Here is a 24001-nt window from a genome sequence, read left to right as displayed (position 1 = left end):
TGACTGATGTGGTACTGACTTAGTGATGTGGTATTATGACTGAGTGATGTGGTATTATGACTTAGTGATGTGGTATTATGACTGAGTGATGTGGTATTATGACTGAGTGATGTGGTATTATGACTGAGTGATGTGGTATTATGACTGAGTGATGTGGTACTTAGTGATGTGGTATTATGACTGAGTGATGTGGTACTTATGATGTGGTATTATGACTGTGATGTGGTATTATGACTGATGTGGTATTATGACTGTGATGTGGTATTATGACTGAGTGATGTGGTATTAGTGATGTGGTACTGATGATGTGGTATTACTGAGTGATGTGGTACTTAGTGATGTGGTATTATGACTGAGTGTTAGGTATGTGAGTGATGTGGTACTTAGTGATGTGGTATTATGACTGAGTGATGTGGTACTTATTGATGTGGTATTATGACTGAGTGATGTGGTACTATGATGTGAGTATGTGACTGAGTGATGTGGTATTATTGATGACTATGACTGTGATGTGGTATTATGACTGAGTGATGTGACTGAGTGATGTGGTATTATGACTGAGTGATGTGGTATTATGACTGAGTGATGTGGTACTTAGTGATGTGGTATTATGACTGAGTGATGTGGCACCATGACTTAGTGATGTGGTACTGAGTGATGTGGTATTATGACTAGTGATGTGGTATTATGACTGAGTGATGTGGTACTTAGTGATGTGGTATTATGACTTAGTGATGTGGTATTATGACTGAGTGATGTGGTACTGAGTGATGTGGTATTATGACTGAGTGATGTGGTACTTAGTGATGTGGTACTGAGTGATGTGATTATGACTTAGTGATGTGGTATTATGACTGAGTGATGTGGTACTGATTGATGTGGTATTATGACTTAGTGATGTGGTATTATGACTGAGTGATGTGGTACTGATTGATGTGGTATTATGACTTAGTGATGTGGTATTATGAGTGATGTGGTACTGATTGATGTGGTACTGGTGATGTGGTATTATGACTTAGTGATGTGGTATTATGATGTGGTATTATGACTGATGTGGTACTGAGTGATGTGATGTGGTATTATGACTGAGTGATGTGGTACTTAGTGATGTGGTATTGAGGATGTGGTATTATGACTGAGTGATGTGGTACTGAGTGATGTGGTACTTAGTGATGTGGTATTAAGACTACGTGGTGTGGTACTTAGTGATGTGGTATTAAGACTGAGTGCTGTGGTACTTAGTGATGTGGTACTGAGTGATGTGGTATTAAGACTTAGTGATGTGGTACTGAGTGATGTGGTACTATGACTGAGTGATGTGGTATTATGACTGAGTGATGTGGTACTGAGTTATGTGGTATTATGACTGAGGGATGTGGTACTTAGTGATGTGGTATTATGACTGAGTGATGTGGTATTATGACTTAGTGATGTGGTATTATGACTGAGTGATGTGGTACTTAGTGATGTGGTATTATGACTGAGTGATGTGGTATTATGACTGAGTGATGTGGTACTTAGTGATGTGGTATTATGACTGAGTGATGTGGTATTATGACTGAGTGATGTGGTACTTAGTGATGTGGTATTATGACTGAGTGATGTGGAACCTAGTGATGTGGTATTATGACTGAGTGATGTGGTACTTAGTGATGTGGTATTATGACTGAGTGATGTGGTACTTAGTGATGTGGTACTATGACTGAGGGATGTGGTACTGTGATCTGAGTATGTGGTATTATGATCTGTGTGTGTGTGTAGGAACTTTCTGGCCCCTGGGGCAGCTCGCTGGGTGAACATCGATAGTAAGACCATGGAGAGAACACTGGAGGGAATCAAACGACCTCATCGCTTCATTATGGACGACGCCCAGATGCACATCTACTTCCTCATGAAGAAGGTAACCCATGACCTCAAACACCTGAACCCTGACCTCTAACCCCTGAACTGTAAACCGTAACCTCTCTAGTACTCCTACCCCAGGTATCTGACCTCTAACCTCTAGTACTCCTACCCCAGGAATCTAACCTCTAACCTCTAGTACTCCTACCCCAGGAATCTAACCTCTAACCTCTAGGACTCCTACCCTAGGTATCTAACCTCTAACCTCTGACTTCTAGGACTCCTACCCTAGGTATCTAACCTCTAACCTCTAGGACTCCTACCCTAGGTATCTAACCTCTAACCTCTGACTTCTAGGACTCCTACCCCAGGTATCTGAAGTCTGAGCTGTATAAGAACATGCTGGCCAAAGCCATCGTTCCCCAGGAGACCAAGAAGAGGTACTCAGGAAATTTTACATTACAATATATACTACATTACAATGTATAATCCTCAATATACTACAACACAATATATACTCCCCAAAATACTACATTACAATATATATTTCTCAATATACAACATTACAAAAGATATTCCTCAATATATTACATTACAATATATACTCCTCAATGTACTATATTACTATATATAACCTTCAATATATTACATTACAATATATATTTCTCAATATACTACTTTAAAATATATACTTCTCAATATACTACATTTCAATATATACTCCTCAATATACTACATTACAATATATATGTCTCAATATACTCCATTGCAATTGATACTACATTTCAATATATATTCCTCAATATACTACATTACAATATATACTTCTCAATATAATACATTAAAATATATACTTCTCAATATACTACATGACAATATATACTCCTCAATATACTTTATTAAAATATATACTCCTCAATATACTACAATATATACTCCTCAATATACTACATTAAAATATGGACTTCTCAATATACTACATTACAATATAGACTCCTCAAAATACTACATTACAGTATATACTCCTCAATATACTACATTACAATATATACTCCTCAATATACTACATTACAATATATACTCCTCAATATACTACATTACAATATATACTCCTCAATATACTACATTACAATATATACTCCTCAATATACTACAATATATACTCCTCAATATACTACATTAAAATATGTACTTCTCAATATACTACATTACAATATAGACTCCTCAAAATACTACATTACAGTGTATACTCCTCAATATACTACATTACAATATATACTCCTCAATATACTACATTACAATATATACTCCTCAATATACTACAATATATACTCCTCAATATACTACATTAAAATATGTACTTCTCAATATACTACATTACAATATAGACTCCTCAAAATACTACATTACAGTGTATACTCCTCAATATACTACATTACAATATACACTCCTCAATATACTACATTACAATATATACTCTCCAATACAACCTCCCGAATAAACGATATTACAATATATACACCTCATTCATTATACATGTGAAATATGGCCAATATAACACGGCTAAGGGCTGTGTCCAGGCACTCCGTGTTTCTCATAAGAACATCCCTTAGCTGTGGTATACTGGCCATATACCACACCTCCTTGGGCCTTATTGCTTAAATATATACTCCCCAATATACTATATTACAATGTACAGTGCCTTTGGAAAGTAGTCAGCCTTTTTCCACATTTTGTTAGGTTAGCCTTATTCTAAAATTGATTAAACTTCTTTTTTCCTCATCAATCTACAAACAATACGCCATAATAAAAAGGCAGAAACAAGTTTTTAAACATTTTTGCTCATTTATAAGAAAAAAATTCGAAATATGACATTTATTTTAGTATTCAGAGCCTTTACTCAGTACTTTGTTGAAGCACCTTTGGCAGCAATTACAGCCTCGAGTCTTCTTGGGTATGTCGCTACAAGCTTGGGACACCTGTATTTGGGGAGTTTCTCCCATTCTTCTCTGCAGATCCTCTCAAGCTCTGTCAATTTGGATGGGGAGCGTCACTGCAAAGATCATTTCAGGTCTCTCCAGAGATGTTCAATCGGGTCCAGGCTCTGGCTGGGCCATCAAGGACATTCAGAGACTTGTCCCAAAGCCACTCCTGCGTTGTCTTGGCTTGTATGCTTAGGGTTGTTGTCCTGTTGGAAGGTAAACATTAGACTGGGGGAGAAGGTCCTGAGCGCTCTGGAGCAGATTTTTATCAAGGAGCTCCCTGTACTTTGCTCCGTTCATCTTTCCCCGGGATTCTGACTAGTCCCTGCCACTGAAAAATATCCCCACAGCATGATGCGGCCACCACCATGCTTCCCCGTACAGATGGTTCCAGGCTTTCTCCAGACGTGACGCTTGACATTCAGGCCAAAGAGTTCAATCTTTTATTTATTTTATTTCACATTTATTTAACCAGGTAGGCCAGTTCAGAACAAGTTCTCATTTACAACTGCGACCTGGCCAAGATAAAGCAAAGCAGTGCGACATAAACAACAACACAGAGTTACACATGGAATAAACAAAAGTACAGTCAATAACACAATAGAAAAGTGTAAATACAGTGTGTGCAAATGAGGTAAGATTAGGGAGGTAAGGCAATAAATAGGCCAAAGTGGAGAAATAATTACAATTTAGCAATTAAACACTGGAGTGATAGATGTGCAGAAGATGAATGTGCAAGTAGAGATACTGGGGTGCAAAGGAGCAAAAAAATAACAATATGGGGATGAGGTAGTTGGGTGGGCTATTTACAGATGGGCTGTGTACAGATTCAATGATCTATAAGCTGCTCTGACAGCTGATGCTTAAAGTTAGTGATGGAGATATGGGTCTCCAGCTTTAGTGGAGATTTTTGCAATTCATTCCAGTCATTGGCAGCAGAGAACTGGAAGGAAAGGCGGCCAAATGAGGAATTGGCTTTGGGGATGACCAGTGAAATATTCCTGCTGGAGCGCGTGCAATGGGTGGGTGTTGCTATGGTGACCATTGAGCTGAGATAAGGCGGGGCTTTACAGAGCAAAAACCTATAGATGACCTGGAGACAGTGGGTTTGGCGACGAAAATGAAGCAAGGGCCAGCCAACGAGAGCATGCAGGTCGCAATGGTGGGCAGTATATGGGGCATTGGTGACAAAACGGATAGCACTGTGATAGACTGCATCCAATTTGCTGAGTAGAGTGTTAGAGACGCCGAAGTCAAGGATCGGCAGGATAGTCAATTTTACGAGGGTTTGTTTGGCAGCATGAGTGAAAGATGCTTTGTTGCGAAATCAGAAGCCGATTCTAGATTGAATTTTGGATTGGAGATGCTTAATGTGAGTCTGGAAGGAGAGTTTACAGCCTAACCAGACACCTAGGTATTTGCAGTTGTTCACATTTTCTAGGTCAGAACCGTACAGAGCGATGCTAGACGGGCGTTCAGGTGCGGGCAGCGATCAGTTGAAGGGCATGCATTTAGTTTTACTTGCATTTAAGAGTAGTTGGAGGCCACGGAAGGAGAGTTGTATGGCATTGAAGCTTGTCTGGAAGTTAGGTAACACGGTGTCCAAAGAAGTGCAAGAAGTATACAGAATGGTGTCATCTGCATAGAGGTGGATCAGAGAATCACCAGCAGCAAGAGCAACATCATTGATGTATACAGAGAAGAGTCGGCCCAAGAATTTAACCCTGTGGCACCCCTAGAGACTGACAGAGGTCTGGACAACAGGCCCTCCGGTTTGACATACTGAACTCTATCTCAGAAGTAGTTAGTGAACCAGGTGAGGCAGTCATTTGAGAAACCAAGGCTGTTGAGTCTGCCGATAAGAATGCGGTGATTGACAGAGTTGAAAGCCTTGACCAGGTTGATGAAGACGGCTGCACAGTATTGTCTTTTATCGATGGCGGTTATGATATCGTTTAGGACCTTGAGTGTGAATGAGGTGCACCCATGACCAACTCTGAAACCAGATTGCATAGCGGAGAAGGTACGGTGGGATTCGAAATGGTCTGTGATCTGTATATTAACTTTGCTTTCGGAGACCTTAGAAAAGCAGGGTAGGATGGATATGGATCTGTAACAGTTTGAGTCTAGAGTGTCTCCCCCTTTGAAGAGGGGGATGACTGTGGCAGCTTTCCAATCTTTGGGGATCTCAGACTATATAAAAGAGAGGTTGAACAGGCTAGTAATAGGGGTTGCAACAATTGTGGAGGATAATTTTCGAAAGAGAGGGTCCAGATTGTCTAGCCCAGCTGATTTGTAGGGGTCCAGATTTTGCAGCTCTTTCAGAACATCAGCAATTTGGATTTGGGTGAAGGAGAAATGGGGAGGCTTGGGCAAGATGCGGTGGGGGGTGCGGAACTGTTGACCATGGTAGTGGTGAAAAGCATGGCCAGCCATAGAAAAAATGCTTATTGATATTCTAAATTATCATGGATTTATCGGTGGTGACAGTGTTTCCTATCCTCAGTGCAGTGGGCAGCTGGGAGGAGGTCCTCTTGTTCTCCATGGACTTTACAGTGACCCAGAACTTTTTTTGAGTTTGTGCTACAGGATGCAAATTTCTGTTTGAAAAAGCTAGCCTTTGCCTACTTAACTGCCTGGGTATATTGGTTGCTAACTTCCCTGAACAGTTGCATATCGCGGGGCCTATTCAATGCTACTGTTGGAATGAGGTCATTATCCTTCCAGGATACCCTGGCCAATTAGAAAGGCCCTGCTCGCTGAAGTGTTTTAGGGAGTGTGGTGTGGTCCTGTGTAGCTCAGTTGGTAGAGCATGGCGCTTGTAACGCCAGGGTAGTGGGTTCGATCCCCGGGACCACCCATACGTAGAATGTATGCACGCATGACTGTAAGTCGCTTTGGATAAAAGCGTCTGCTAAATGGCATATATTATTATTATTATTATATATTAGGGAGCACTTGACAGTGATGAAGGGTGGTCGTTTGACTGCAGACCCATTACAGACGCAGGCTATACTTATTTTCCACCATAATTTGCAAATAAATTCATAAAAAATCCTACAATGTGATTTCCTGGATTTTTTTCCCTCATTTTGTCTGTCATGGTTGAAGTGCACCTATGACGGAAATTACAGGCCTCTCATCTTTTTAAGTGGGAGAAGTTACACAATTGGTGGCTGACTAAATACTTTTTTGCCCCACTGTATATAGACAGGTAAATTGACTTTACCACAGGTGGACTGTAATCAAGTTGTAGAAACATCTCAAGGATGATCAATGGAAACAGGATCTCAAGGATCTGACAATATAAATATGAAATTATGAGGATGACAGTTATTATGATGAGGTATGACAGTTATTATGATGAGGTAAAGTTATTATCTGAATACTTATATAAATATGAGGTAGTTATTATGATGAGGTATGACAGTTATTATGATGAGGTATGACAGTTATTATGATGATGATGAGGTATGACAGTTAGTTATTGTGATGAGGTATGACAGTTATGACAGTTATTATGATGAGGGCCAGATGGGTATGATTATGAGTTATTATGACAGTTAGTATGACAGTTATTATGATGAGGTATGACAGTTATTATGATGAGGTATGACAGTTATTATGATGAGGTATGACAGTTATTATGATGAGGTATGACAGTTATTATGATGAGGTATGACAGTTATTATGATGAGGTATGACATGAGTTATTATGATGAGGTATGACAGTTATTATTATGATGAGGTATGACAGTTATTATGATGAGGTATGCCAGTTATTATGATGAGGTATGACAGTTATTGTGATGAGGTATGACAGTTATTATGATGAGGTATGACAGTTATTATGATGAGGTATGACAGTTATTGTGATGAGGTATGACAGTTATTATGATGAGGTATGACAGTTATTATGATGAGGTATGACAGTTATTGTGATGAGGTATGACAGTTATTATGATGAGGTATGACAGTTATTATGATAAGGTATGACAGTTATTGTGATGAGGTACTGCAATATATACTCCAGAATGATGAGGTATATACCAGTTATTATGATGACTTACACTGCAATACGGTATTTCAGTTATTTGAATGAGGATATATATTCATATACTGTTATTATGATGGGTAATAGTTATTATGATGAATATTATCCTGATCAGTTATTGTGATCAGGTATGACAGTTATTCCTGGATATATAGTCAATATATACTCTGAGGATATGAAAGTAATCTATAATGAGCTACACTGAATAGTTGAAAAAGTCAATGGGTGATGAGGTATACTGACAGTTATATGATGCAATACTATACTCCAGAATATATACTCAATATATACTACACTGCAATATATACTCCAGAATATATACTCAAATATACTCCTGAATATATACTGTGTATATACTACACTGCAATATATACTCCAAATATATACCATTTTGAATATGAGACTGTAATATATACACTTGTGTATACTCCAGAATATATACTCAAATATACTCAATGTAATATATACTCCTGAATATAACTCAATGGGTACTACACTTACAATATATACTTCTGAATAGTCAATACTCAATACTACACTGCAATATATACTCCAGGATATATACTCAATATATACTACACTGCAATATATACTCCAGAATATATACTGAATATATACTACACTGCAATATATACTTGTAGAATACATACTCAATATATACTACACTGCATATAATTACAATACAGGATATATACTGAGAGTACTCACACTGCAATATATATCTGAATATATATAAATATACTACAGTTATTATGATATATACTCAGTTATTATGATGAGGTATACTCCTGAATATTATATGAGGTATATACTAGTTATTATATGAGGTATGAATATATATGTGATATATACTCAATTATTATATACTGAATATATAGTTATTATATACTAATGACAATATATACTCCTGATATATATGACAGTTATATGACAATTATTATACTGATGAGATATATACAGTTAGGTATTACAATATATACTGAGGTATATATTACTATATGAGGTCAATTACAATATATACTCCTGATATATATTCCTAGTTATTATGATATATACTCCTGTTATTATATTCACTATATACTCAATTATATATACTCCTGGTATATATATTCACTATATACTAATGCAATATATACTGATGAGGTATATATACTCCAATATATACTACACTGCAATATATACTCCTGACATTATTATATGACTATATACTCAATTACAATATATATATTGTGATGAGGTATGACAATTATTGTGGATATATATATACAATTACAATATTATGATATATACTCCTGAATATATATTCATATATTCACTGATATAGGTATTACAATATATACTCCTGATATATATACTACAGTTATTATGATGAATATATGCTCCTGAATATATATTCACTATATACTCAATTACAATATATACTCCTGGATATATATTATTATGATACAGGTATTACAATATATACTATGATATATATTCACTATATACTCAATTATATATACTCCTGACATATATTCACTATATACTCAATTACAATATATACTCCTGGATATATATTCACTATATACTCAATTACAATATATACTCCTGGATATATATTCACTATATACTCAATTACAATATATACTCCTGGAAATATATATTCACTATATACTCAATTACAATATATACTCCTGGATATATATTTAAAATTCAATTACATTTTGGAATATACTCACTAATACTAATTACAATATATACTGCTGAGGATTGTATATTCACTATATACTCAATTACAATATATACAAATATACTCCTGGATATATATTCAATATACTCAATTACAATATATACTCCTGAATATAGTCAATATATACTCCTGGATATATATTTACACTGGATATATATACTTTCAATATACTCAATTACAATATATACTCCTGAATATATACTCAATATATACTACACTGCAATATATACTCCTGAATATATTCACTATATACTCAATATACTACACTGCAATATATATATACTCAAATATATATACTCAATATATACTACAATTACAATATATACTCCTGAATATATATTCACTATATACTCAATTACAATATATACTCCTGGATATATATTCACTATATACTCAATTACAATATATACTCCTGAATATATATTCAATTACAATATATACTACAATTACAATATATACTCCTGAATATATATTCACTATATACTTACAATATACAATATATACAATATATACTCCTGGATCCTGATTCACTATATACTCATATATATATCACTATATACTCAATTACAATATATACTCCTGGATATATATTCACTATATACTCAATTACAATATATACTCCTGGATATATATATTCAATTACTATATACTCCTGGAATATATTCAATATATACTCCTGGATATATATTCACTATATACTCAATTACAATATATACTCCTGAATATATATTCACTATATACTATTCAATTACAATATATACTCCTGAATATATATTCACTATATATACTACTACAATATATATATACATTATATACAATTACAATATATACTCCTGAATATATATTCACTATATACTCAATTACAATATATACTCCTGGATATATATATTCACAATATATACTCAATTACAATATATAATTACAATATATACCTGGATATATATTCACTATATACTCAATTACAATATATACTCCTGGATATATATATTCACTATATACTCAATTACAATATATACTCCTGGATATATATTCACTATATACTCAATTACAATATATACTCCTGGATATATATTCACTATATACTCAATTACAATATATACTCCTGGATATATATTCACTATATACTCAATTACAATATATACTCCTGGATATATATTCACTATATACTCAATTACAATATATACTCCTGGATATATATTCACTATATACTCAATTACAATATATACTCCTGGATATATATATTCACTATATACTCAATTATTCAATATATACTCCTGGATATATATTCACTATATACTCAATTACAATATATACTCCTGGATATATATTCACTATATACTCAATTACAATGGATATATATATTCACTATATACTCAATTACAATATATACTCCTGGATATATATTCACTATATACTCAATTACAATATATACTCCTGGATATATATATATTCACTATATACTCAATTACAATATATACTCCTGGATATATATTCACTATATACTCAATTACAATATATACTCCTGGATATATATTCACTATATACTCAATTACAATATATACTCCTGGATATATATTCACTATATACTCAATTACAATATATACTCCTGGATATATGTCACGGTATATACTCAATCACTATATACTCAATTACAATATATACCTGATATTATTCAGCAGACCAAAATGCAGCGTGGTATGTGTTCATGATGATTTTTTAATAAAAAAAGCACTGCACACTGAATACAAACTACACAAAACAATAAACGAAATAATGACCGTGTAGCTATAATGAGAACTGTGCTGACACAAGCAACTAACATAGACAATCACCCACAAACAAACAGTGAAACCCAGGCTACCTAAGTATGATTCTCAATCAGAGACAACTAATGACACCTACCTCTGACTGAGAACCATACTAGGCAGAAACATAGAAATCCCCAAAATCATAGAAAAACAAACATAGACTGCCCACCCCAACTCACGCCCTGACCAAACTAAATAATGACAAAACAAAGGAAATAAAGGTCAGAACGTGACAAATATATAGTTAATATATACTCAATCACAATATATACTCATCAAATATATACTCCTGAATATATATTCAATATATACTCAATTACAATATATACAACTCAAAATATACTCAATAAATATTAAGTATATACTCTTCAAATATATACTCCTCAATATAAACTCTGCAATATACTACAATACAATATATACTACTCAAGATATGCTGCATTACAATATATATACTCATAAATATATATATATATATATAGCATTACAATATACAGTGTGTGTTCAAAACATTAGGAACACCTGCGTTTTCCCTAACACAGACTGAGCAGGTGAATGACCTGGATTCACCTGGTCAGGGCTTACATAAAGCTGTCAGGGCCTACATAAAGCTGTCAGGGCCTACATAAAGCTGTCAGGGCCTACATAAAGCTGTCAGGGCCTACATAAAGCTGTCAGGGCCTACATAAAGCTGTCAGGGCCTAAAGCTGTCAGGGCCTACATAAAGCTGTCAGGGCCTACATAAAGCTGTCAGGGCCTACATAAAGCTGTCAGGGCCTACATAAAGCTGTCAGGGCCTATATAAAGCTGTCAGGGCCTACATAAAGCTGTCAGGGCCTATATAAAGCTGTCAGGGCCTACATAAAGCTGTCAGGGCCTACATAAAGCTGTCAGGGCCTACATAAAGCTGTCAGGGCCTACATAAAGCTGTCAGGGCCTACATAAAGCTGTCAGGGCCTACATAAAGCTGTCAGGGCCTACATAAAGCTGTCAGGGCCTAAATAAAATAAATTTGAACATTTTCACTTAGGGGTGTACTCACTTTTGATGCCAGCGGTTTAGACATTAATGGCTGTGTGTTGAGTTATTTTGAGGGGACAGCAAATGTATACTGTTATACAAGCTGTACACTCACTACTTCACATTGTAGCAAAGTGTCATTTCTTCAGTGTTGTCACATGAAAAGATATACTCAAATATTTACAAAAATGTGTGCATACATTTTACGGGGTGGTCCCGGGGATACTCAAATATTTACAAAAATGTGAGGGGTGTACTTTTTGTGATATACTGTATATACTGTATTTACTATATCCAACGATGCTCTTGCTCGTACTTCCCTCTCTCTTTCCCTGCTTCTCCCTCTCCTCTCTCCCTGCTTCTCCCTCCCTTCCTTCTCCTCATTTCTCTCTCTGCCTTCCTTTCTCTCCATCCTCTCTCCCTCTCCCTGCTTCTCCCTATCTCATTTCCTCTCTCTCTGCCTTCCTTTCTCTCCATCCTCTCTCCCTCTCCCTGCTTCTCCCTATCTCCTTTCCTCTCTCTCTGCCTTCCTTTCTCTCCATCCTCTCTCTCCTCTCCCTGCTTCTCCTCCTTTCCTCTCTCCCCTCTCCCTGCTTCTACCTATCTCCTTTCCTCTCTCCCTGCCTTCCTTTCTCTCCATCCTCTCTCCCTCTCCCTGCTTCTCCCTATCTCCTTTCCTCTCTCTCTGCCTTCCTTTCTCTCCATCCTCTCTCCCTCTCCCTGCTTCTCCCTCCTCCTTCCTCTCTCCCTTCCTTTCTCTCCATCCTATCTCCTCTCCTCTCTCCCTGCTCCTTCCTCTCTCTCCATCCTCTCTCCCTCTCCCTCTCCTGCTTCTCCCTATCTCCTTTCCTCTCTCTCTGCCTTCCTTTCTCTCCATCCTCTCTCCCTCTCCCTGATTCTCCCTATCTCCTTTCCTCTCTCCCTGCCTTCCTTTCTCTCCATCCTCCTCCCTCTCCCTCTCCTTTCCTCTCTCTCCCCTTTCTCTCTCCTCCCTATCTCCTTTCCTCTCTCCCTATCTCCTTTCCTCTCTCCTGCCTTCCTTCTCTCTCCATCCTCCCTCTCCCTCTCCCCTCTGCTCCCTTTCTCTCCATCCTCTCTCCCTCCTGCTTCTCCCTATCTCCTTTCCTCTCCCCTGCCTTCCTTTCTCTCCATCCTCTCTCCCTCTCCCTGCTTCTCCCTATCTCCTTTCCTCTCTCCCTGCCTCCTTTCCTCCATCCTTTCCCTTCTCCCTCTCCCTCTCCCTATCTCCTTTCCTCTCTCCCTGCCTTCCTTTCTCTCCATCCTCTCTCCCCTCTCCCTGCTTCTCCCTATCTCCTTTCCTCTCTCCCTATCTCCTTTCCTCTCTCCCTGCCTTCCTTTCTCTCCATCCTCTCTCCCTCTCCCTGATTCTCCCTATCTCCTTCCTTCCTTTCTCTCCCTCCCTCTCTCCCTTCCTCCTCTTAGTGTATTTCCCTTCATGAGGCGACAGCGTCACTCTAGCCCCTCTCCTGCCATGGTTACCCAAGCGACAGAAGATGATGGAAAGGCTAAAGGGGCGGGACCAACAGGAACAAGCTCCACAACCAACTCTCAGATCTGATCGCCATGGGAATACCACAACCACCATGTTCATGACACCCAGATCTGGTCACCATTGTATCACTATAGCAACCATTCAAGACCCTGCATCTACTTCTAGAAGTTATAATACTGTCTAGTAGTTATATTTATTAATATAGAACTATAGGTATAGTTTACAGAGACAATCTGAAAGATTTCCACTGTTCAATTAATGTAGATTTAAGGCCAGTTTATACTTGGTCTAATAACATGTCTATGGACAATTATAATGTGACAAGTGTCGCTGGTCAAAACAACTTTTAATTTATACTCCTGTGGAATGTCTGTAGACGGTCGTTGCGACTGTTAGTTTCCTTGTTGCAGAGACATGAAAAAAGTTCCCGTCTCTGAGACTGTCGCAACGTCCGTTGTCATGGTTACCGGACTGCGACACGGTGATGCTGTAGTTCTATAATTCTCAAATAGAATGACCTAGTTCTATTCCGTCACTCTGTGGCAGTCAGCTATTTTCTGTCGGCTCACAATTATCTTTTAAATAACGATGTTGTGGGTTTGTGTTTCTGTAATAATGAATAAAAAGTAGTAAGACGTTGTCAGCTATACTCTGGTCATTATTTGAACTGGCTAACTAGCTAGCAACTAACCAAAACATTGTTTTGAAAATAGCTTTTAGTTGCCTGGCTTGCTAGGTTCACATTGAACTGAATTCATTTTGAAACGGGTTTATTGGTGCTAGAGAAAGTCTACTATTTGGAGCACCGGGATGCAGATGTCATGCAAAGCCTGTCGTTTTGTGCCTATACTTTTTCATAATGAAAACGACAAGTTTGAAGTCGGATGACAACTGTCGATATGTCCACAGACAGAGTGTAAACCAGCCTTTAGACTATCCCTTAATTTAGAACAACATGACTGATGAACACCAATAACAGTGACAGGTGATCAGTCAACTGTCATATCTATCATAATAACTGTCATACCTCATCATATTAACTGGCATACCTCATCATAACTGTCATACCTCATCATATTAACTGGCATACCTCATCATAATAACTGTCATACCTCATCATATTAACTGGCATACCTCATCATAATAACTGTCATACCCCATCATATTAACTGGCATACCTCATCATAATAACTGTCATACCTCATCATATTAACTGGCATACCTCATCATAATAACTGTCATACCTCATCATATTAACTGGCATACCTCATCATAATAACTGTCATACCTCATCATAATAACTGTCATACCTCATCATATTAACTGGCATACCTCATCATAATAACTGTCATACCCCATCATATTAACTGGCATACCTCATCATAATAACTGTCATACCTCATCATATTAACTGGCATACCTCATCATAATAACTGTCATACCTCATCATATTAACTGGCATACCTCATCATAATAACTGTCATACCTCATCATAATAACTGTCATACCTCATCATATTAACTGGCATACCTTATCATAATAACTGTCATAACTCATCATAATAACTGTCATACCTCATCATAATAACTGGCATACCTCATCATAATAACTGTCATACCTCCTCATAATAACTGTCATACCTCATCATAATAACTGTCATACCTCATAATAAATGTAATACCTCATCATAATAACTGTCATAGCTCATCATAATAACTGTCATAGCTCATCATAATAACTGTCATACCTCCTCATAATAACTGGCAAACCTCATCATAATAATTGTCATAGCTCCTCATAATAACTGGCATACCTCCTCATAATAACTGTCATACCTCATCACAATAACTGTTATTCCTTATCATAATAACTGGCATACCTCATTATAATAACTGTCATACCTTATCATAATAACTGTCATACCTCATCATAATAACTGTCATACCTCATCATAATAACTGCCATACCTCATCATAATAACTGTCATAGCTCATCATAATAACTGTCATAGCTCATCATAATAACTGTCATACCTCCTCATAATAACTGGCAAACCTCATCATAATAATTGTCATAGCTCCTCATAATAACTGGCATACCTCCTCATAATAACTGTCATACCTCATCACAATAACTGTTATTCCTTATCATAATAACTGGCAAACCTCATCATAATAATTGTCATAGCTCCTCATAATAACTGGCATACCTCCTCATAATAACTATTATACCTCATCACAATAACTGGCATACCTCATCATAATAACTGTCATACCTCATCATAATAACTGGCATACCTCATCACAATAACTGGCATACCTCATCATAATAACTGTCATACCTCATCATAATAACTGTCATACCTCATCATAACTGTCATACCTCATCAAAATAACTGTCATACCTCATCATAATAACTATTATACCTCATCATAATAACTATTATACCTCATCATAATAACTGTCATACCTCATCATAATAACTGTCATACCTCATCAAAAATAACTGTCATACCTCATCATAATAACTATTATACCTCATCATAATAACTGTCATACCTCATCATAATAACTATTATACCTTATCATAATAACTGTCATACCTCATCATAATAACTGTCATACCTCATCAAAATAACTGTCATACCTCATCATAATAACTATTATACCTCATCATAATAACTGTCATACCTCATCACAATAACTGTCATACCTCATCACAATAACTGTCATAACTTGTCGTTCCATGATCTCGCCATCACGGTTGACAACTCCATTGTGTCCTCCTCCCAGAGCGCTAAGAACCTTGGCGTGATCCTGGACAACAAACTGTCGTTCTCAACTAACATCAAGGCGGTGGCCCGTTCCTGTAGGTTCATGCTCTACAACATCCGCAGAGTACGACCCTGCCTCACACAGGAAGCGGCGCAGGTCCTAATCCAGGCACTTGTCATCTCCCGTCTGGATTACTGCAACTCGCTGTTGGCTGGGCTCCCTGCCTGTGCCATTAAACCCCTACAACTCATCCAGAACGCCGCAGCCCGTCTAGTGTTCAACCTTCCCAAGTTCTCTCACGTCACCCCGCTCCTCCGCTCTCTCCACTGGCTTCCAGTTGAAGCTCGCATCCGCTACAAGACCATGGTGCTTGCCTACGGAGCTGTGAGGGGAACGGCGCCTCAGTACCTCCAGGCTCTGATCAGGCCCTACACCCAAATAAGGGCACTGCGTTCATCCACCTCTGGCCTGCTCGCCTCCCTACCACTGAGGAAGTACAGTTCCCGCTCAGCTCAGTCAAAACTGTTCGCTGCTCTGGCTCCCCAATGGTGGAACAAACTCCCTCACGACGCCAGGACAGCGGAGTCAATCACCACCTTCCGGAGACACCTGAAACCCCACCTCTTTAAGGAATACCTAGGATAGGATAAAGTAATCCTTCTCACCCCCTCCCCCCTTAAAATATTTAGATGCACTATTGTAAAGTGGTTGTTCCACTGGATGTCATAAGGTGAATGCACCAATTTGTAAGTCGCTCTGGATAAGAGCTGCTAAATGACTTAAATGTAATGTAAATGTAATACTGCTAAATGACTTAAATGTAATAACTGTCATACCTCATCATAATAACTGTAATCATCATAATAACTGTATAATCATAATAACTGTAATATCCTCATCATAATAACTGTCATACCTCATCATAATAACTGTCATACCTCATCATAATAACTGTCATACCTCATCATAATAACTGTCATACCTCATCATAATAACTGGCATACCTCATCATAATAACTGTCATACCTCATCATAATAACTGTCATACCTCATCATAATAACTGTCATACCTTATCATAATAACTGTCATACCTCATCATAATAACTGTATAAGGGGTTTTGGTAACATAACGGATGGCACTGTGATAGACTGCATCCAGTTTGATGAGTAGAGTATTGGTAGCTATTTTGTAGATGACATTGCCGAAGTCGAGGTTCGGTAGTCATGCCGTTGCCTTCTTTGGGTACAGAGAGCGCCATCCCACTACCTCTGCACCATCCCTCTCTCTCTCTCTCTGCTACACTCAGGCTGCTGTGGTCAGAGGTCATACATTTCTGGAGAAGATTCTTCCTCATGGCCAGACAGTATAGAGAGTGAGTGAGTTTTCATAGAGAGAACAAATTAATTTCTTCCACCTCACAGAACTTGAGAACTGAACAATATTCACGTTCTGCAGAATGTGTAAAAGGTTGGTAAAGTAGCCAGCTACGAACTGGTCTATTTGGTGAAACTCATGAGAGACAGTACAGCCACATTACCATAACCCTGTTTATACAACCGTCTCGGTTGTGTGGCTTGCATCTAATTGTTGTATGGGATGAATGAGTAAAGATGAAACTATTTGTGATCAACTTTAATTATCAACTAACGTGAGGTAAAGAATAATTCATTAATGAGAAGGCTAATTGATCAGATATTAAAATATCTGAAAGTTATATTAGGAAAATTATAACTTAGTAATCTGAATATTTTCCTTGGTTCCCCGCCTTCCTTGTTAGTTACATCTACCTGATTATTTAATCACGTAATAATAATTACAGAGAATTGATTTGATAGACTTGTGGTACCCCCATAGAGACTGCCAGAGGTCCGGACAACAGGCCCTCTGATTTTACACACTGAACTGTGTCTGCGAAGTAGTTGGTGAACCAGGCGAGGCAGTCAATTGAGAAACCAAAATCAAATCAAATCAAATCAAATTTATTTATATAGCCCTTCGTACATCAGCTGATATCTCAAAGTGCTGTACAGAAACCCAGCCTAAAACCCCAAACAGCAAACAATGCAGGTGTAAAAGCACGGTGGCTAGGAAAAACTCCCTAGAAAGGCCAAAACCTAGGAAGAAACCTAGAGAGGAACCGGGCTATGTGGGGTGGCCAGTCCTCTTCTGGCTGTGCCGGGTAGAGATTATAACAGAACATGACCAAGATGTTCAAATGTTCATAAATGACCAGCATGGTCAAATAATAATAAGGCAGAACAGTTGAAACTGGAGCAGCAGCACAGTCAGGTGGACCGGGGACAGCAAGGAGCCATCATGTCAGGTAGTCCTGGGGCACGGTCCTAGGGCTCAGGTCCTCCGAGAGAGAGAAAGAAAGAGAGAATTAGAGAGAGCATATGTGGGGTGGCCAGTCCTCTTCTGGCTGTGCCGGGTGGAGATTATAACAGAACGTGGCCAAGATGTTCAAATGTTCATAAATGACCAGCATGGTTGAATAATAGTAAGGCAGAACAGTTGAAACTGGAGCAGGAGCATGGCCAGGTGGACTGGGGACAGCAAGGAGTCCTCATGTCAGGTAGTCCTGGGACATGGTCCTAGGGCCCAGGCCAGTTGAAACTGGAGCAGCAGCATGGCCAGGTGGACTGGGGACAGCAAGGAGTCATCATGTCAGGTAGTCCTGGGGCATGGTTCTAGGGCTCAGGTCCTCCGAGAGAGAGAAAGAAAGAGAGAAGGAGAGAATTAGAGAACGCACACTTAGATTTACACAGGACACCGAATAGGACAGGAGAAGTACTCCAGATAAACAAACTGACCCTAGCCCCCCGACACATAAACTACTGCAGCATAAATACTGGAGGCTGAGACAGGAGGGGTCAGGAGACACTGTGGCCCCATCCGAGGACACCCCGGACAGGGCCAAACAGGAAGGATATAACCCCACCCACTTTGCCAAAGCACAGCCCCCACACCACTAGAGGGAAATCTTCAACCACCAACTTACCATCCTGAGACAAGGCCGAGTATAGCCCACAAAGATCTCCGACACGGTACAACCCAAGGGGGGAACCCAGACAGGCCGACCACAACAGTGAATCAACCCCCCAGGTGACGCATCCCCCCCCAGGGACGGCACGAGAGAGCCCCAGCAAGCCAGTGACTCAGCCCCGTAACAGGGTTAGAGGCAGAGAATCCCAGTGGAAAAAGGGGAACCGGCCAGGCAGAGACAGCAAGGGCGGTTCGTTGCTCCAGAGCCTTTCCGTTCACCTTCCCACTCCTGGGCCAGACTACACTCAATCATATGACCCACTGAAGAGATGAGTCTTCAGTAAAGACTTAAAGGTTGAGACCGAGTTTGCGTCTCTGACATGGGTAGGCAGACCGTTCCATAAAAATGGAGCTCTATAGGAGAAAGCCCTGCCTCCAGCTGTTTGCTTAGAAATTCTAGGGACAATTAGGAGGCCTGCGTCTTGTGACCGTAGCGTACGTATAGGTATGTACGGCAGGACCAAATCAGAGAGGTAGGTAGGAGCAAGCCCATGTAATGCTTTGTAGGTTAGCAGTAAAACCTTGAAATCAGCCCTTGCTTTGACAGGAAGCCAGTGTAGAGAGGCTAGCACTGGAGTAATATGATCAAATTTTTTGGTTCTAGTCAGGATTCTAGCAGCCGTATTTAGCACTAACTGAAGTTTATTTAGTGCTTTATCCGGGTAGCCGGAAAATAGAGCATTGCAGTAGTCTAACCTAGAAGTGACAAAAGCATGGATTAATTTTTCTGCATCATTTTTGGACAGAAAGTTTCTGATTTTTGCAATGTTACGTAGATGGAAAAAAGCTGTCCTCGAAATGGTCTTGATATGTTCTTCAAAAGAGAGATCAGGGTCCAGAGTAACGCCGAGGTCCTTCACAGTTTTATTTGAGACGACTGTACAACCATTAAGATTAATTGTCAGATTCAACAGAAGATCTCTTTGTTTCTTGGGACCTAGAACAAGCATCTCTGTTTTGTCCGAGTTTAATAGTAGAAAGTTTGCAGCCATCCACTTCCTTATGTCTGAAACACATGCTTCTAGCGAGGGCAATTTTGGTGCTTCACCATGTTTCATTGAAATGTACAGCTGTGTGTCATCCGCATAGCAGTGAAAGTTTACTTTATGTTTTCGAATAACATCCCCAAGAGGTAAAATATATAGTGAAAACAATAGTGGTCCTAAAACAGAACCTTGAGGAACACCGAAATGTACAGTTGATTTGTCAGAGGACAAACCATTCACAGAGACAAACTGATATCTTTCCGACAGATAAGACCTAAACCAGGCCAGAACATGTCCGTGTAGACCAATTTGGGTTTCCAATCTCTCCAAAAGAATGTGGTGATCGATGGCTATTGAGTCTGCCGATAAGGATACGGTGATTGACAGAGTCGAAAGTCTTGGGCATGTCGATGAAGACGGCTGCACAGTACTGTCATTTATAGATGGGGGTTATGATATCATTTAGTACCTTGAGCATGGCTGAGGTGCACCCGTGACCAGCTCGGAAACCGGATTGCACAGCGGAGAAGGTACATGGGATTCAAAATGGCCAGTGATCTGTGTTTTAACTTGGCTTTCGAAGACTTTAGAAAGGCAGGGCAGGATGGATATAGGTCTAAAATAGTTTGGGCGAAAGAGAGGTTGAACAGACTGGTAATAGGGGTTGCAACAATGGCGGCGGATCATTTTAGAAAGAGAGGGTCCAGATTGTCTAGCCCAGCTGATTTGTACAGGTCCGGGTTTTGCAGCTCTTTCAGAACATCTGCTATATGGATTTGGGTGAAGGAGAAGCTGGGGAGGCTCGGGCGGGTAGCTGTGGGAGGTGCAGAGCTGTTTGCCGGGATTGGGGTAGCCAGGAGGAAAGCATGGCCAGCTGTAAAGAAATGTATGTTGAAATGTTCGATTATCATGGATTGATCGGTGTTGACCGTGTTACCTAGAATCAGTGCAGTGGGCAGCTGGGAGGAGGTGCTCTTATTCTCCATGGACTTTACAGTGTTACCTAGAATCAGTGCAGTGGGCAGCTGGGAGGAGGTGCTCATATTCTCCATGGACTTTACAGTGTCCCAAAACTTTTTGGAGTTAGCGCTACAGGATGCAAATTTCTGTTTGAAAAAGCTAGCCTTTGCTTTTCTGACTGACTGCGTGTATTGGTTCCTGACTTCCCTGAAGAGTTGCATATCGCTGGAACTATTCGATACTATTGAAGTCCGCCACAGGATGTTTTTGTGCTGGTCGAGGGCAGTCAGGTCTGGAGTGAACCAAGGGGTATATCTGTTCTTAGCTCTACATTTTTTGAAAGGGGCATGCTTATTTAAGATGGTGAGGAAAGAAGAAGTACCAGGCATCCTCGACTGACGGGAGGAGGTCAATATCCTTCCAAGATACCTGGGCCAGGTCGATTAGAAAGGCCTGCTCACTGAAGTGTTTAAGGGAGCGTTTGACTGTGATGAGGTCGTTTGTGGTCGTTTGACTGCGGACCCATTACGGACTCAGGCAATGAGGCAGTGATCGCTGAGATCCTTGTTGAAGACAGCAGAGGTGTATTTAGAAGACAGGTTGGTCAGGATGATATCTCAGAGGGTGTCCATGGCTACGCATTTAGGGTTGTAACTGGTAGGTTCCTTGAGGATTTGAGCGAGATTGAGGGCATCTAGTTTAGATTGTAGAACTGCCAGGGTGTTAAGCATATCCCAGTTTAGGTCACCTAACAGAACTAACTCTGAAGATAGATGGGGGCAATCAATTCACATATGGTGTCCAGAGCACAGCTGGGAGCTGAGGGGGTCTATAACAGGTAGCAACAGTGAGAGACTTATTTCTGGAGAGATTCATTTCTAAAATTAGAAGCTCGAACTGTTTGAGCATAGACCTGGAAAGAATGACAGAACTTTGCAAGCTTTGGCAGAGTGTGCTAAAGCAGCGAGTAAAACAAACTTAGGGAGGAGGTTTCTGATGTTAACATGCATGAAACCAAGGCGTTTTCAATTACAAAAGTCAACAAATGAGAGTGACTGGGGACATGCAGGGCCTTGGTTAACCTCCACATCACCTGAGGAACAGAGGAGGAGTAGGATGAGGGTAGGGCTAAAGGCTATCAAAACTGGTCATCTAGTGCATTGGGGACAGAGAATAAAAGGAGCAGATTTCTGGGCCTGGTACAATAGATTCAGGGCATAATGTACAGACGGGTATGATAGGGTGCGGGTACAGTGGAGGTAAACCTAGGCATTGAGTGATGATAAAAGAGGTTGCATCTTTGGACACGCTAGTTATGCTGGGTGAGGTCACCGCATGTGTGGGAGGTGAGACAAAAGAGGTATATGAGGCATGTTGAGTGGGACTAGGGGCTACGCAGTGAACTAAAACAATGATAACTATCCTAAACAACAGTTTACAAGGCATATTGACATTTGAAGCGAGGCATAAAGCAATCACAGGCGTTGATTGAGAGAGCTAAGACAACAACGGATAAGACAACAACAGCAAATCAGTTAAGACAACAACAACAGGTAAAATGGCATTGAATGGGCAGAGAGGATCGATTAACTACACACAGGGCCTGAGTACGGGGCCGACAGATGAACCAAGGTAAACAAAGTGAAGTTCCGTGATTAATGAACAGTCCAGAAGGCATCAGCTATGTATCCAAGTGGTTATAGGGTCCAGTGAACAACAATATATGGAGCAGGGAAGCAGCTTGGTAGTTGTTACTATGGTTACTAGCACACGGGAGACACAGCTTTAAAGTTAGCAGGCAAGTAGAAGCGTCTGACGTCCGGCAAAGACCGGCGGATGGAGTTACGTTGGCGGACCAGTCGTGGTGGTACGGCGGGGCATCGTGTCGACAAAGGGACCAGGCCAGTTGGCGAAAGAGGTATAGTAGTTGTAGTAATTTTGTATGCTAACCAGGAGACGCGCCTGGCTCGCAGCTAACTGGTACTAGCTTCAGGACAGGGGCGTTAGCCACTATAGCCACTCGGTAGCAGCGATGATCCGATGCAAAGGTCCAGAGATTATGGCAAGGATCCGGTGGAGTAGTGGATTCTAGCCGTGTTGGGTGTAGAGTCCGGGAGGCATCGGCTGAACAGGTAATCAATTGGCTACCCTGACTATTTGCATTGTGTGCCTCCCCAACACCTCTTTTATGCTGCTGCTACTCTCTGTTTATCATATATGCATAGTCACTTTAACTATACATTCATATACATACTACCTCAATTGGGCCAACCAACCAGTGTTCC

At 39.5% G+C, this 24001-nt stretch overlaps 1 protein-coding gene across 1 annotated transcript in view; it reads left to right on the top strand.

Moving 5' to 3' along the window:
• LOC124020753 (regulator of G-protein signaling 11-like) overlaps window positions 1-14595 on the top strand; it is a 70233-nt gene extending 55638 nt beyond the window's left edge. Inside the window, exons 15-17 of the mRNA XM_046336012.1 lie at window positions 1762-1900; window positions 2200-2282; window positions 13879-14595. Of these exons, the coding sequence (XP_046191968.1) occupies window positions 1762-1900; window positions 2200-2282; window positions 13879-14014 (358 nt within the window). The 3' untranslated portion in view covers window positions 14015-14595. The remainder of the gene's footprint in view (window positions 1-1761; window positions 1901-2199; window positions 2283-13878) is intronic.
• The last annotated feature ends 9406 nt before the right edge of the window (window positions 14596-24001 follow it).

Source organism: Oncorhynchus gorbuscha, unplaced genomic scaffold (assembly GCF_021184085.1).
Source record: "Oncorhynchus gorbuscha isolate QuinsamMale2020 ecotype Even-year unplaced genomic scaffold, OgorEven_v1.0 Un_scaffold_901, whole genome shotgun sequence".
NCBI classification, from domain to species: domain Eukaryota; kingdom Metazoa; phylum Chordata; class Actinopteri; order Salmoniformes; family Salmonidae; genus Oncorhynchus; species Oncorhynchus gorbuscha.
Note: the sequence above shows the minus strand (reverse complement) of the source record. Positions and strands in the feature narration are given on the sequence as shown.